Below are 17,500 nucleotides of genomic sequence, written 5' to 3'. Positions count from 1 at the left end.
TTGCTATATTTTGTTTTAATTATTAAAAACAACATTCCCAAAAATGATGGATGGATGGATGGATGGATGAATAATCACTTTTTCTTCTTTCAGGAATCTTAAAACTTAATATTGATCACCTCTCTCTCTCTCTCTCTCTCTCTCTCTCTCTCTCTCTCTCTCTCTCTCTCTCTCTCTCTCTCAGAAACCTGTCTAAGAACCCCCTGCTGACCACGTTGTCCTGGCAGCTCTTCCAGCACCTGCAGCTTTTTGAACTGTGAGTTGAACTCTGTTTTTTAATTGGCTCCTGCAGCCTTGGCTTTCTGACGCCGCGCCAAATAGAGGCCACTCTGCTAACATTGATTATCCCATTTTGGGTGGGAACCCCTTTTGGTGTTAGCATTATGTTATGCTTTAGCTATTGAAAAATAGCAGATCTACAAGCTCATAGCGCGCCACCGAGTGGCGCGCTACGAGCTTGTAGATCTGCTATTTTTGACAAATCGAAGAACGACTGACATAGAAACATAGCTTTTTCAGAAGACTATCAGGATGTAGAAGACATTTTTAGAATCTGATCTCAGGTCAGAATGGGTTAAGTGTGGCAGCCGGGTTCCTCCCCCCCCCACCAAAAAAAAGCCAAACCTATCTGGTCGCTCTGGCACATCTATTTGGTCGCTCTGGCACATCTATTTGGTCGCTCTGGCACATCGCCGCCGGCATGAGACAATTGATTGCCGCTCTGGTTTTGTAAATATTTGGACCAAACCCGCAGCCCTGCAGGCACATCTCAAGACATGACAACATGCCCCACTGGGACATACACATGACAACATGCCCCACTGGGACATACACATGACAACATGCCCCACTGGGACATACACATGACAACATGCCCCACTGGGACATACGACATGACAACATGCCCCACTGGGACATACACATGACAACATGCCCCACTGGGACATACACATGACAACATGCCCCACTGGGACATACACATGACAACATGCCCCACTGGGACATACGACATGACAACATGCCCCACTGGGACATACGCTCTCCAACATGACAACATGCCCCACTGGGACATACGACATGACAACATGCCCCACTGGGACATACACATGACAACATGCCCCACTGGGACATACGACATGACAACATGCCCCACTGGGACATACGACATGACAACATGCCCCACTGGGACATACACATGACAACATGCCCCACTGGGACATACGACATGACAACATGCCCCACTGGGACATACGACATGACAACATGCCCCACTGGGACATACGACATGACAACATGCCCCACTGGGACATACACATGACAACATGCCCCACTGGGACATACGACATGACAACATGCCCCACTGGGACATACGACATGACAACATGCCCCACTCGGACATACACATGACAACATGCCCCACTGGGACATACACATGACAACATGCCCCACTGGGACATACGACATGACAACATGCCCCACTGGGACATACGCTCTCCAACATGACAACATGCCCCACTGGGACATACGACATGACAACATGCCCCACTGGGACATACACATGACAACATGCCCCACTGGGACATACACATGACAACATGCCCCACTGGGACATACGCATGACAACATGCCCCACTGGGACATACACATGACAACATGCCCCACTGGGACATACACATGACAACATGCCCCACTGGGACATACGCATGACAACATGCCCCACTGGGACATACGACATGACAACATGCCCCACTGGGACATACGACATGACAACATGCCCCACTGGGACATACGCATGACAACATGCCCCACTGGGACATACACATGACAACATGCCCCACTGGGACATACGACATGACAACATGCCCCACTCGGACATACGACATGACAACATGCCCCACTGGGACATACGACATGACAACATGCCCCACTGGGACATACGACATGACAACATGCCCCACTGGGACATACGACATGACAACATGCCCCACTGGGACATACACATGACAACATGCCCCACTGGGACATACACATGACAACATGCCCCACTGGGACATACACATGACAACATGCCCCACTGGGACATACACATGACAACATGCCCCACTGGGACATACACATGACAACATGCCCCACTGGGACATACACATGACAACATGCCCCACTGGGACATACGACATGACAACATGCCCCACTGGGACATACACATGACAACATGCCCCACTGGGACATACGACATGACAACATGCCCCACTGGGACATACGACATGACAACATGCCCCACTGGGACATACACATGACAACATGCCCCACTGGGACATACACATGACAACATGCCCCACTGGGACATACGCATGACAACATGCCCCACTGGGACATACGACATGACAACATGCCCCACTGGGACATACGACATGACAACATGCCCCACTGGGACATACGACATGACAACATGCCCCACTGGGACATACACATGACAACATGCCCCACTGGGACATACACATGACAACATGCCCCACTGGGACATACGACATGACAACATGCCCCACTGGGACATACGACATGACAACATGCCCCACTGGGACATACACATGACAACATGCCCCACTGGGACATACACATGACAACATGCCCCACTGGGACATACACATGACAACATGCCCCACTGGGACATACACATGACAACATGCCCCACTGGGACATACACATGACAACATGCCCCACTGGGACATACACATGACAACATGCCCCACTGGGACATACGACATGACAACATGCCCCACTGGGACATACACATGACAACATGCCCCACTGGGACATACGACATGACAACATGCCCCACTGGGACATACGACATGACAACATGCCCCACTGGGACATACGACATGACAACATGCCCCACTGGGACATACACATGACAACATGCCCCACTGGGACATACGACATGACAACATGCCCCACTGGGACATACACATGACAACATGCCCCACTGGGACATACGACATGACAACATGCCCCACTGGGACATACGACATGACAACATGCCCCACTGGGACATACGACATGACAACATGCCCCACTGGGACATACACATGACAACATGCCCCACTGGGACATACGACATGACAACATGCCCCACTGGGACATACACATGACAACATGCCCCACTGGGACATACGACATGACAACATGCCCCACTGGGACATACGACATGACAACATGCCCCACTGGGACATACGACATGACAACATGCCCCACTGGGACATACGACATGACAACATGCCCCACTGGGACATACGACATGACAACATGCCCCACTGGGACATACGACATGACAACATGCCCCACTGGGACATACGACATGACAACATGCCCCACTGGGACATACGACATGACAACATGCCCCACTGGGACATACACATGACAACATGCCCCACTGGGACATACACATGACAACATGCCCCACTGGGACATACGACATGACAACATGCCCCACTGGGACATACGACATGACAACATGCCCCACTGGGACATACGACATGACAACATGCCCCACTGGGACATACGCATGACAACATGCCCCACTGGGACATACACATGACAACATGCCCCACTGGGACATACGACATGACAACATGCCCCACTCGGACATACGACATGACAACATGCCCCACTGGGACATACACATGACAACATGCCCCACTGGGACATACGACATGACAACATGCCCCACTCGGACATACGACATGACAACATGCCCCACTGGGACATACACATGACAACATGCCCCACTGGGACATACGACATGACAACATGCCCCACTGGGACATACACATGACAACATGCCCCACTGGGACATACACATGACAACATGCCCCACTGGGACATACGCATGACAACATGCCCCACTGGGACATACGACATGACAACATGCCCCACTGGGACATACACATGACAACATGCCCCACTGGGACATACACATGACAACATGCCCCACTGGGACATACACATGACAACATGCCCCACTGGGACATACGACATGACAACATGCCCCACTGGGACATACGACATGACAACATGCCCCACTGGGACATACGACATGACAACATGCCCCACTGGGACATACGCATGACAACATGCCCCACTGGGACATACGCTCTCCAACGCCATGGTGCTACGGTAATCATGATCTGATGCTCACAGAGCTGTGTGTGTGTGTGTGTGTGTGTGTGTGTGTGTGTGTGTGTGTGTGTGTGTGTGTGTGTGTGTGTGTGTGTGTGTGTGTGTGTGTGTGTGTGTGTGTGTGTGTGTGTGTGTGTGTGTGTGTGTGTGTGTGTGTGTGTGTGTGTGAGAACAGGAGAGTGGTTGTTATACATCTGTGGTGTCCACAATCTCTGCCCAAATGTCCTTGAACCCCTAACCCCTGCACCACCCCTGGTGCATAATGTAAATAATATCCCAAGCGGCACATTTTACTACTTATTTCGATGGAAATAAGCAAATTAGCACAGCACCCCATAGCCCCATTCAATTCCCATTCAATGCAATTCACTGAGGGCTTATGGTAGGGGAAATAGCCAATAAGGAGTTTTTGCACAAAAAAACACCTGGATCTCTTTGGTCGGGACGTAACAACTACAAAGAAAGGTAAGAAAGCCTTCTAGCATGGAATTCTCCTCTAACCAATCGCCGAGACTGCCGCTTCGGCAACGCCCATCCCAGAAACTGCTGCCATGGGGCTGGTGTTCAGTCTGAATAATGAAGTGTCAGGCTAACAGAAATTCATTTATAGCTACAATTCTTAAGTTTTATGTCCGTTGTCTCCCTCTCCACACGGAGAGAGGAAACTGAACCAGTTCCAAATACAATAAAGATAATAACATAACTTTATTGGCATTGTCAACTAGTACTGCAGGTGTCCTATACCCAATGCCAGCGTGAAGGTCTCAATGGAAGTGTCGGGAGACCACCTCAAACCACTGCAGATGTATCAGTTATATTGTATTAACAGTCTCTACCATATATTGGTTATAAAATACTGTTTTATTCGCTTAAAGGAGTCCCGTGGGTTATGGCTTTAAATACAATAAAGCATGAAACAAATTGGTTTAATGCAGTCCGTCACTAACTCAGATGATTCAGATGAAACACAATTAACATCAAATAGATTCAACGGATGTTTTTGTGTTACATTCAAACTAAGTAAGTAAGTAAGTAAGTAAGTACATTTTATTTAAATAGCACCTTTCACAGAGAGGACTCACAAAGTGATTTACATGCAATAAAATAAAAGACAACGAAAACAAAGCAGATAAAAAATTGCTGTACAAATCATCTAAAATAAATGACAATACAAGCAAGAAGTATAGGAATAAGTATAAGTATAAGGAATAAGTATAGGAAAAATCAGAAAATTCAGGTTGAACCATTCACAAATGCTTGCTCAAAGAGGAACGTTTTAAGGCTGTTTTTAAAAGTGTCCACAAAGGATGTGCTTTAATATGAAATGAGTCTCCCTATCACACAACTAAATACAAGTAGATAGTTGATATGAAATGATAGTAGATATGAAATGAGTCTCCCTATCACACAACTAAATACAAGTAGATAGTTGTCTTTTCGTTCTCCAATGACGAATGACATGGAAACATTGCTGATTTTACATTTCACAGATTCACAGAACATTATTTGTCTTTCCTAATGTGCCGTCTTGTGGCTTGTGTGATGATAACGTTTGGGACGTAAGACCAATGAGCCTTTTCTTTGAGTCTTTCAAAAATATATGATATACAATATTGATGCATGCATAATTTCCCCAGCTATCTTTCTTCAGTGTTTTCCTCCCTCGTTGCTGTTTTCCTCCAGTCTTGTCACTAGCGGTGACAAGACGGTCAGGCATGGTCAGCTACGCCGCTGTCAAGTCGCTGTTTAAGTGTTGATAAAGCCACACTGCATGAATGACAAGCGGTTTAAATAGCACTGGGAACTGTACCGTGCACGGCGAGAATGCATGTGTTTCATTTTTTTTCTTTCTTTTTCATTTATGTGACAGAGCAGGAATTGTGTATAGGAGAGAAAAGGGGGCGTGGAGGAGATGGTGAAACAAAAGCATTATGATTCTTTCATGCTGCCGTCTTTTAGCGCAGAAGAAAAGGTTAACATTTCGGGGCATCACTTTGTAGCTTAACTAAAGGGGAATTCTGCCCAAAACTGTTTTTTCACCATTTTCTGATCCCTTACACCAGGGGTTCCCAACCGTTCTATTACCATGGAAATGTTGGCGGACCGGCATGGCTGAGCGATGAGGGGGCAGGGGTGCGTGGCGGTCACGCATCATCGTACCAAAACATGGAAGACAGTCCCTTCTCGCGTACCAGTGGGACATGTCCCGCGTACCAGTGGGACATGTCCCGCGTACCAGTAGTACATGTCCCGCGTACCAGTAGGACATGTCCCGCGTACCAGTAGGACATGTCCCGCGTACCAGTGGGACATGTCCCGCGTACCAGTGGGACATGTCCCGCGTACCAGTAGGACATGTCCCGCGTACCAGCACAGGTACACATACCAGTTGTTGGGAACCTCTGCCCTACACTGCCTACAGTACTATTTTTCATATTGGTCATGTTGTCCACTCACCCGAGTGTGCACTGCGATGCATTGTGAGCTTGTCGATCTGCTATTTTCAGCCAACGCCTTCCCCACAATTAGGATGCTGGGTTGCGTTTAAGTGGTTAAGTGGTTAATGTCCTCCATCTAAGAGGACTTGTAGGACTCTACCGCTTTGTCGCCACTGTGCATCAGCCTTGAAACATGGGCGCTGTCCATGGTGCTGAATCCTACAGTACATGTGCTACACACAAGAGATAATGTGTATGGGCACTGCGTGGGTTCTTCCTCAATTACAGTAAACTGGAAACAGGTGCTCTTTGGACAGAGTTTTCACATTCGAGTGGTCACACATTTAAGTGGTTGGAGATTAACCACTTACAGAAATGAAGTGAGCAGTGTGCCTTGGACTCGACATGTGTTCTACCATAACATCTGTTTCTTACATGTGCTAGTTGGTCAAGAACATTTTAATTGAGTATATTTGCTCTAGTGTAGTGCATTTCCGTTTTTAGGCCATTTTCGCTTCATTTCGATTGTACAGAGACAGTAAGTTGAGGTCTCCGGCTGGAATCACACCTTTATCCCCTGAAAAACACTCAGTTTCTGCCCTTAGCCACCACATCATACACATTAGCCCATTAATGTATGTTATGTATCTATGTATCACACGGCATTTTAACCAGAGGTTACTTTAATGAGGTTGCAGGTACATTCCTGTTGGGTATCTGAGGCTCACAGCTTGACAGGTGTTTTAGTGCTATTGTATTTATGCATGAAAGTGTTCTGCCACAGTATTTTAAGCTTTGAACGTGTCGGATGCTCCAGCACTTCCAGTGTATTTAAAGAAGAGTGCCGGGATGCTGGGTGTTATTTCGGGCAGTGAGGTGCTACTGCAGTGCTGCCAGTCGTCAACCCATGGGTGCTGCATGGGGTTATTTAGAGCACTGAGAATACACAGAGAGAGAGAGAGAGAGAGAGAGAATCCTACAGTCCACCCTTCACTTCTATTGCCATCATCCACACCTTCATCCACCCTCCTCTTCTCTATCGCCTCAAACCCTTTATTCTCCTTTGTTAAATTGTTCCCCTCCGCTTTACTCTCCCCTCAAACGTTTTTTCTTTCTTTCTTATCTATAGCCGGCCTCCCACTACACCTCTAGCCTTAATTTAACTTTTAGCACAAATTATACCCTAGTATGCACGTGTGAGAGGGCAGGGGGAGGGGTGGAGAGAGAGAGGGGTGGGAGAGAGAGAGAGAGAGAGGGAGAGGGAGGGGGGGGGGTGGGGGGGGTAGAGAGAGGGAGAGAGAGAGACCAGAGGGTGTATTTTTATTCTTTTGGAAACGGGACAGCTCCTCAGAGAAGAATGTGTACTATCCTCTATGGGTCAGAGATGGACATTTATACATGCACAAGCTCCTTACACCATGCATATTCTCAATGGTCATTAATATATGTATGCATATTTATGCAGGAACACACACACACACACACACACACACACACACACACACACACACACACACACACACACACACACACACACACACACGCCGCAGAGGCTAAAGAATGACAGGAAGAGCATGGAGCAGAGGAACGAGGGAGGGAGAAGGGTAACGCATGAATAAAGAGGGGAGGATGTTGATGAGTAGAATGGATGGAGTGTACCTTGAGGAGAGGAGAGGAGAGGAGAGGAGAGGAGAGGAGAGGAGAGGAGAGGAGAGGAGAGGAGAGGAGAGGAGAGGAAAAATATGGGGAGGAAGGGGATGGTGACAGTGGCAGGAGAGGAGAGTGGTATTTTTGGCAGAATCTTGGGAACGCATTCTCACACCCGTTGCATCAAACGGGTAACAAGTTGCAGGGACAGATATATGACTATTCATCAGACGTGTGATATTGAAGAGGATGTGATGATTTACGATTCTCAACAATCCGCATGCACAGCTTTACTTCGGTAACTACACTCATTTTTAACTGTTACTCTCGCCATCGCCAGTGACCAACTGGATGTGCGTAACTTTCACTTTTGTACAATTTGATCCAACCCACGCAGGTGTCGGGTCTCCCGCCCTTCACTGTACGGAAAACTCCAAACACCTGTTGCCACACCCACCCGCACCCCACTTGCCATGGCATTGACTGCATGTTTCCCCAAAATAGCACCCAGAGAGTATGTCTAGCTTTACCTGTTCTTTACCAGCTTTTTTCTCCCCCCCTTCTTCCAGTTAAGTGAGCAGTGAAGGATTTACCTGTGCCATGTCACAGAGAAGAGCAGCTTAAAGCAGCCCTTATTAGCCTGGCCTCTATGTAAGCTCCTTCACCTATTTCGAGGCAGGTTAATGCAGTTTTGAGACACAGCGATGCAAAAATGCCACCATGCAGAATTCCTCAAAACATGCGAGACATTTTCTTTCATAATGTTAATGCCAGTGTGCCACCAACCACAATAGTGTGGTGACATTGTAGCATTGTAGGCTTACTGTGGCATGTCGGCATTGGAAATGTCTACATCGAAAGGTTAAGCCATGGTGCCTTGAACATTTTAAAGGAGGACTATCTTTCGGGAGAGGCAGCGAGTGTTTGATCTGGAGCCAAGAATACATAGAGGAGAGGAAATAGAGTTGTAATGAGAAGGAATGGATTACTGCGGGAAGAATGGAAGAGAGAAAATAGGTTTTTGGTCCAGTGCAGAGAGTGACATTGACTTGACTTTTCAGTCTTGCGATATGTGTTATGTGGGGGAATTACTTCTATTCTAATCAGTTGGGAGACGAGTGTGGAATAGATTTGATGACACAGTGGAATTCTTATTAGTTAGAGTATTGAAACTATAGTTAAGTGCTTCTCAACCTCATGGGTCGGGGGACCCCAGGGGGATATCCGCACGATTTTGGTGGGGCTCCCCACATGACAGTGAAGTGACAATTTAAGGACTTTGAATACATTTTTAATACATAAAAAAATAAACAAGACCATTACTGCATCAAAAGTACAAACAGCAACAAACTATACAAAAATGGATCAAACATTGACAAATTGTCAAATATTATAAGAAACAAGCCACAACTGTGAAAATAGACCGATCTACAAGCTCACAACGCCTCGCAACGCAAAGCTTGTGGATCTGCTATTTTCACAATATTTATCTGTGGAACAGAGTAAAACTAAATGTAATGCCTCAACTCTTTAGGCATTACAAGTGCTTGTCAGAGTGTCGGGTCCTCAAATATTTTACGCAGATTATCTTGGGGGTCATGGCCTGAAAAGGTTGAGGTCCAGTGTTAACTTAGTTATCCTAAAACACTGTAGTCAGTTTGAACTAAAGGCGTGCCAAAAAGCCTGTTTGATTTGCCAACCAACATTATGATTGGCAAATCCAATTGTGTTACTCGTGCTAAATGCACGGGCAAAAACTGTCCTGTTTGGGCACTATACGTCTCGGCGGCTTCAACATTGGCCAGCCGCTCTAGGGGCCCTGGGGGCTTGGTAAAAGGTGATTGGCCAGCCGCTCTGGGGGCTTGGTCAAAGGTGATTGGCCAGCTGCACTGGGGGCTTGGTAAAAGGTGATTGGCCAGCTGCACTGGGGGCTTGGTCAAAGGTGATTGGCCAGCCGCTCTGGGGGCTTGGTCAAAGGTGATTGGCCAGCTGCACTGGGGGCTTGGTAAAAGGTGATTGGCCAGCTGCACTGGGGGCTTGGTCAAAGGTGATTGGCCAGCCACTCTGGGGGCTTGGTCAAAGGTGATTGGCCAGCCGCTCTGGGGGCTTGGTCAACGGTGACATAAAAAAACGATTTTGACACAACATAGATTGTTCTTTTTTTTGTTGATTTGAATTCATTCTTTTAATCACCCAACCCCTTTAGGCCTTCAGACATTAAGTCCTACGACAAATAGTGACAATAGACGATCCACAAGCTCACAGCGCTTGGTGAGGTGTTGAGAACTGCATGGTGAAAACTGCACAGAGCATCTTAACGGTAGCTACAGTACATACTGTATGATTGATTATGGACAGAGGAATTACATCACCACCACTGAACGCCTCGCTAGTGGTCATGACCTTGGATGGGCAACCAGGCAGTCTGTAAATAGACACGTGCGTGCGTGCGTGCGTGCGTGCGTGCGTGCGTGCGTGCGTGCGTGGCAAGGGAGGTCCAAAGCACAGATGAAAGCAGCCTTGAACTACACAACAGGAACACACATGCAGATGTGAATCTGTGCAGACCATGTGCCAATTCTATAGCTAAATGAGCTACTCGGAGAGAGCCGCTGTAGTGTGTGCGTGTGCGCGTGTGTGTGTGGGTGGGTGTGTGTGGGTGTGTGTGCGGGTGTGTGTGCGGGTGTGTGTGTGTGTGTGTGTGCGTGTGTGTGTGTGTGTGTGTGTGTGTGTGTGTGTGTGTGTGTGTGTGTGTGTGTGTGTGTGCGTGGGCGCGTGGGCGTGGGCGTGGGCGTGTGTTGAACTTATGGCTGTAGAGCGTGAAGCCTGCCATTCAGACTCCCTCAGGGTGATTCTTGACAATGGAGAGATTTCCTATTTAACCCATTCTGACCTGAGATCAGATTCTAAAAATGTCTTCTACATCCTGACAGTTTTCTGAAAAAGCCATGTTTCTATGTCAGTCGTTCTTCGATTTTTCAAAAATAGCAGACCTACAAGCTCGTAGCGCGCCACTCGGTGGCGCGCTATGAGCTTGTAGATCTGCTATTTTTCAATAGCTAAAGCATAACATAATGCTAACACCAAAAGGGGTTCCCGCCCAAAATGGGTTAAATGAAGCCGTGCCTCGCGGTGCAACACACAATGCAATATCTGTAGCGGATATGGGCTCCTTATTCCGCCTGTGCCTACGTACGTGCGTGTGTGCGTGCGTGCGTGTTTGTGTGGTTTATCCTCCAAGGATCACAGCGTGCCGTACGGTTAGCCAGTCAAAACATCTCTGCATGCGTCCAGTGCAGAGGCGATTGAATGGGTTCTGACTATAGAGGGTCACAACGTGACCAATAGAGAGCATGATGGGATGATGGGGGTTACTGATGGGAGCGTTTTCTTCCTATTTTCCTATAGTAAAAGCATACAAATACATGTAATAAATATACTATTTAGTGACTTTCTGTGTGTGCTGTATATGTATATGACACACACAGAAAGAAAGCACGGTCAAGGTTCAAGGTTGTGCTTTATTGTTACATCTTGTGTACAGGTACATAAGAGTAAAACTTATTTTTGTTTGGCTTCCTTCAGACAATGCAGCAGCAAAAATATAATACGACATCAAAACAGCAAAACACAGCAAACAAAATAGAATATAGAGTGCAAAAAAGATCAAACAAGAGTAGAAAAAGAGTATCATATGTACATGTGCATGTTTTCCTTGTAGGACAATTATTATTATTCTTTTACGAAAGAAAGGAAGAACTAACTGAGCCATTTGTTTTAGTTGTTTTAGTTGTACAGAGGTATTCGTTTTGAGGTATTAGGTTGATAAGGTATTAAGTTGTACCGAGGTATTCGTTTTGAGATATTAGGTTGATAAGGTATTAAGTTGTACCGAGTTATTCGTTTTGAGGTATTATGTTGATATGGTATTAAGTTGTACCGAGGTATTAGTTTTGAGGTATTAGGTTGATAAGGTATTAAGTTGTACCGAGGTATTCGTTTTGAGGTATTAGGTTGATAAGGTATTAAGTTGTACCGAGGTATTAGTTTTGAGGTATTAGGTTGATAAGGTATTAAGTTGTACCGAGGTATTCGTTTTGAGGTATTAGGTTGATAAGGTATTAAGTTGTACCGAGGTATTAGTTTTGAGGTATTAGGTTGATAAGGTATTAAGTTGTACCGAGGTATTCGTTTTGAGGTATTAGGTTGATATGGTATTAAGTTGTACCGAGGTATTTGTTTTGAGGTATTAGGTTGATAAAAAAATTTATTATTCTTTTACGAAAGAAAGGAAGAACTAACTGAGCCATTTGTTTTGCACTAAAGTATTAGGTTGTACTGGAGTATTAGTTTTGAGGTATTAGGTTGATAAGGTATTAGTTTTGAGGTATTAGGTTGATAAGGTATTAAGTTGTACCGAGGTATTCGTTTTGAGGTATTAGGTTGATATGGTATTAAGTTGTACCGAGGTATTCGTTTTGAGGTATTAGGTTGATATGGTATTAAGTTGTACCGAGGTATTCGTTTTGAGGTATTAGGTTGATAAGGTAATAAGTTGTACCGAGGTAATCGTTTTGAGGTATTAGGTTGATAAGGTAATAAGTTGTACCAAGGTATTCGTTTTGAGGTATTAGGTTGATAAGGTATTTGTTTTGAGGTATTAGGTTGATAAGGTATTAAGTTGTACCGAGGTATTCGTTTTGAGGTATTAGGTTGATAAGGTATTAAGTTGTACCGAGGTTTTCGTTTTGAGGTATTATGTTGATATGGTATTAAGTTGTACCGAGGTATTTGTTTTGAGGTATTAGGTTGATAAGGTATTAAGCTGTACCGAGGTATTCGTTTTGAGGTATTAGGTTGATAAGGTATTAAGTTGTACCAAGGTATTCGTTTTGAGGTATTAGGTTGATAAGGTATTAAGTTGTACCGAGGTATTCGTTTTGAGGTATTAGGTTGATAAGGTATTAAGTTGTACCGAGGTAATCGTTTTGAGGTATTAGGTTGATAAGGTATTAAGTTGTACCGAGGTATTCGTTTTGAGGTATTAGGTTGATAAGGTAATAAGTTGTACCGAGGTAATCGTTTTGAGGTATTAGGTTGATAAGGTAATAAGTTGTACCGAGGTATTCGTTTTGAGGTATTAGGTTGATAAGGGATTAAGTTGTACCGAGGTATTCGTTTTGAGGTATTAGGTTGATAAGGTATTAAGTTGTACCGAGGTATTCGTTTTGAGGTATTAGGTTGATAAGGTATTAAGTTGTACCGAGGTATTCGTTTTGAGGTATTAGGTTGATAAGGTATTAAGTTGTACCGAGGTATTCGTTTTGAGGTATTAGGTTGATAAGGTATTAGTTTTGTACTGAGGTATAACATGTGAGGGATTAGGATTGTACTGAGGTTTAGGGTTTTGTTGAGGGGTTAATTTGTTGATTTATTTCCTTCACTAGAGAACAGAGTAATCGTGTTTGCTTCACTCATCGCACCAGGAGGACGTATTCCACCTCCCAGCACGACAGGAGATATGGAGAGAGCACTAGTATTGACATTCGGGTCAATAAAATGACACTTGTCTAGTTGTCTTGGCTTAGATGCTATCAGTCATTAAATCAGACAGGCACGAGCTGAGATAATGGTTTCTTTTCTAGGTCGCAGCCTCGCAAGAATTCAGCCAGGAGGCATAACAACAAAAAGTAATACGGCGATACAATAACCTTTATGTGTTACCTTCACAAATCAAAGGGACCATTCCACAGAGCTTACTGTGAGCATAAGCAATAAGCCCACAACTAAGATAGATTTAAGCCGACACAGGATCATCATCATACTTTTTCGACCGCGGTCGAGATCATGGATTTCACAATGCCACGCCAGACGTCCCGGTCCTTCATTACCATCCCCAGTTCCTGCTTACTGATGCCTGTGCAAGGGGGCAGTGAGACTTTCCAACGTTGAAGCACTGGGCCCTAGCGGTAAGAGGAGGGACTGCAGGCGGACCCGTGGAAGTATGACGAGGAAACCCCGTGCAGCTGGGCTTTAACGTTGAGCACGTTTGCACTTCCGCATTTTGGGCACCAAATTTTGGTGCCCAAATCTAAAAAAGGCGGAAGTAGACGGTCCTTCCGGGTGCTTCAAAACGCCACTGAGCAACTTCCACTGACATGAATAGCGGGGGGGGGGGGGGGGGCGGAGCTTCGCGCCAGATCAGTCTCTATCCTTTTATATACTCTATGTGCCTGTGTCTCTAGCGATGACATCAGGCAACGACAGTTGCCTGATGCCTTAGGGGCGGCGGTGGCTTAGGGGTAGAGTGGCTGGATGGTAACCGCAAGGTTGCCTGTTCGAACTCGGCTCCCCCAGAGTTAGTGTCGAAGTGTCCTTGAGCAAGACACAGAACCCCAAATTGCTCCCGATGTGCTGGCTAGTGCCTTGCATGGTTTCTGCCGCTATCGGTGTATGAATGTGTGTGTGAATGGGTGAATTGATGCACAATCTATGTAAAGCGCCTTGGATAAAGGCGCTATATAAATGCACCATTTACCATTTACCATTTAACGACAGTTTTCTACCTCTGGTCTGCTTTGAGGCAGGACTCCAGAGAAGAAGGGAAGATATACAGTAACCTCATGATCAGCTCTGTAGCAGTGGCCGGAAAACTGTGTTCTTCTGGATTGGACTAGTGAAGAAACACGGGGAAGGTTGCCGTATATTAGATCAGTCGATGGGTGGCTCTTCCAAGACAGATTTTGCGCTCTCATTAGAAGGCGGGTGTAAGTGCCATCCAACCGTTTCTCTTGTTTCTTTGAAAGTGTCCATGTCTCGGAGCCATAGAGTAAAATCGGCTCAACGGTCGTAAATATAGACACAGGATACTGTCCGTAGAACTGTCACAAGATTAAATAAGCCACCAGGAGAACAGGTTTAAACAAGAGACAATAACCATGGCATCCCCATTCTGTACTTCTCTCCTTGAATAAAAGCATACAATTATTAAAGCTGCTATAAGCAATAATATGTCAAAATTGTAATGACTTTGTTTTTTTTGTTTTTTTTTTGTATTCTGACAGCCAGCAATGGGTAAAACACTAAGAATTTAGTCTCTGTGACACATCTAGGGGCCGCAATCTGTATTCAAAGATGTTCCTGGATGCTTTGTCATTGGTCGAAAAAAACCCGGTCGAAATGACTAACCAATCAGGAAGTAGACAGGCAAATCGACCAATGACAAAGCTTCTAGGAAAATCTTTGAATGCAGATTGTGGCCCCTAGATGTGTCACAGAGTCAAACATTTTTGTGGGAGCGTTCTACCCATTGCTGGCTGTCTGAATACCAAAACAAACAAATAAATAAATAAAAAGGCCATTAGAATGTTGACAAATTATTGCTTATACCAGCTTTAATAAGGAAGTTCAAAGGGCTTTTGTGCATGTCAATGTCAGTGTTGGGTAATGTTACTTTTTAAAAGTAAAGTGTTACGGTTTCGGGATCACTCCATTAAGAAGTATTCTGTTACTTCTGATAGAAGTATGTTAGATTAAGGCAACCAAGTGTCACACCAAAAGTGGTGTCCCATTGAATAGAATTATTACGCAATCACCACAGTCCACAGACTGCAAGGCACCGGTCACCAATTTTCCAATTTTACGCCATTAACCAAAACAGTATTTTGTTTCAAAAGTGGTGACCCATTGAATAGAATTATTACGCAATCACCACAGTGCAAGGCACCGGTCACCAATTTTCCAATTTTACGCCATTAACCAAAACAGTATTTTGTTTCAGTAACACACACACACTTGCACTTGTCAATATTTTCCCTTTGCAAAATAGTGCCCATCCCTACATCCCCTGGTGTGGTTTAAATCAAGATAATGTCTGTTCATTAAGTGTATGTGGCAAGTACCTCTCTTTGCCCTCATTTAGTATGCCATGAGCTATGAATATATCAATGTGGCATGCATCCACAATCCCATTCACATAATCAATAACTATAGTGTAATGGTAATCCCCCAGAATCTCTGAGTGGCTAATTGTGCACCTTAGGGACAATCGGACAATCCGCTCAAACCGCTTGCCTCATCAGATCATTCATGGCAGATAAGGTGCCATCAAGGCCACCTGCTGTGTGGCTGTACATCATGGGATGAAGCCTCAAACATGGAGGACTGCACATGATTCCAACATGCCATTACTCTGACTGTGTGGCTTCGCGTGCGGTCAGGGATAGGGATAGGGTTAGTAACGACTACGTGGCTTCACGTGCGGTCAGTCTTAGGGTTAGAGTAACGCTGACATGCCGTTGCAATATTAAATAATATATTGAAATTTTATTTCCTTTAGAGGATAGCCCCTTGAGATGTATCATCTCGTTTTAGAGGGGGTCCTCGGTCCTCGGTCCTAACAAAATAAAAATAAAAATAGTAAAAATAATAATCAAGCATTAAAGTACACACCTCTCTCCAAAAATCAAAAACAAGTACAAAGTAAGTAAAAGTATCAACCAGTACAAAAGTATTGGTATCAAAATGTGAGTACCAAAAATAAAAGTACTCATTATGCAAAATGTCCCATTTTCAAATATATAAAAAATATTTAGAAAATAGGCAAAATCTATAGGGCCTACAGTAGCCACAACATAGGCTACAGTACACAAAGGATTACTTTACTGTACAGTATGTGGTTACACATGCTATGGGGCTTACAGTGTGTTTTAACAGCGGGAGAACAACGGCGAGCAACACAAGAATTTCATTACAGTATCTCTGTTATGAACCATCATACCATGGAAGCTGCTCAAATCAAATCAAATCAAACTTTATTTATAAAGCACGTTTTAAAACAACCAAGGTTGACCAAAGTGCTGTACAGATCAGTGGCAAAAACATAGACAGGCAATAGAACACAGCATGTAAACGAGAAAACACAATCAGAAATGATGACAAAATATAAGCATGAAAGGTTAAAATAAGCAAAACAAAAAAGAGCAAAGATAAAGCAAAACCTAAAATGGACTCGAGAGGGATTGAAAGCCAGGGAGAAAAGATGAGTCTTAAGGTGAGACTTAAAAACATTAATAGATGGGGCAGATATAAAGGGGCAAGCTCTTCCAGAGCCTAGGAGCCGTAGCCGCGAAAGAGCGTAACGTGTGCTCAGTAACGTGTGTCAGCAGAGAAAGACACTCTTGGAGACGGTCAGCGGCTGTGCTTTGCAAGCTCTTCGCCCGCCATCTTTGGGAGTG

At 44.9% G+C, this 17,500-nt stretch overlaps 1 protein-coding gene across 1 annotated transcript in view; it reads left to right on the top strand.

Moving 5' to 3' along the window:
- Positions 1 to 17,500, top strand: part of LOC306923164 (NT-3 growth factor receptor-like) — a gene marked incomplete at its 5' end in the record, with an annotated part of 284,609 nt that overhangs the window by 104,551 nt on the left and 162,558 nt on the right. The window contains one exon of the mRNA XM_079501192.1: positions 185 to 256. Coding sequence (XP_079357318.1) covers positions 185 to 256 — 72 coding nt within the window. The remainder of the gene's footprint in view (positions 1 to 184; positions 257 to 17,500) is intronic.

Source organism: Electrona antarctica (assembly GCF_951216825.1).
Source record: "Electrona antarctica genome assembly, chromosome: 5".
In the NCBI taxonomy this organism is placed as follows: domain Eukaryota; kingdom Metazoa; phylum Chordata; class Actinopteri; order Myctophiformes; family Myctophidae; genus Electrona; species Electrona antarctica.
Note: the sequence above shows the minus strand (reverse complement) of the source record. Positions and strands in the feature narration are given on the sequence as shown.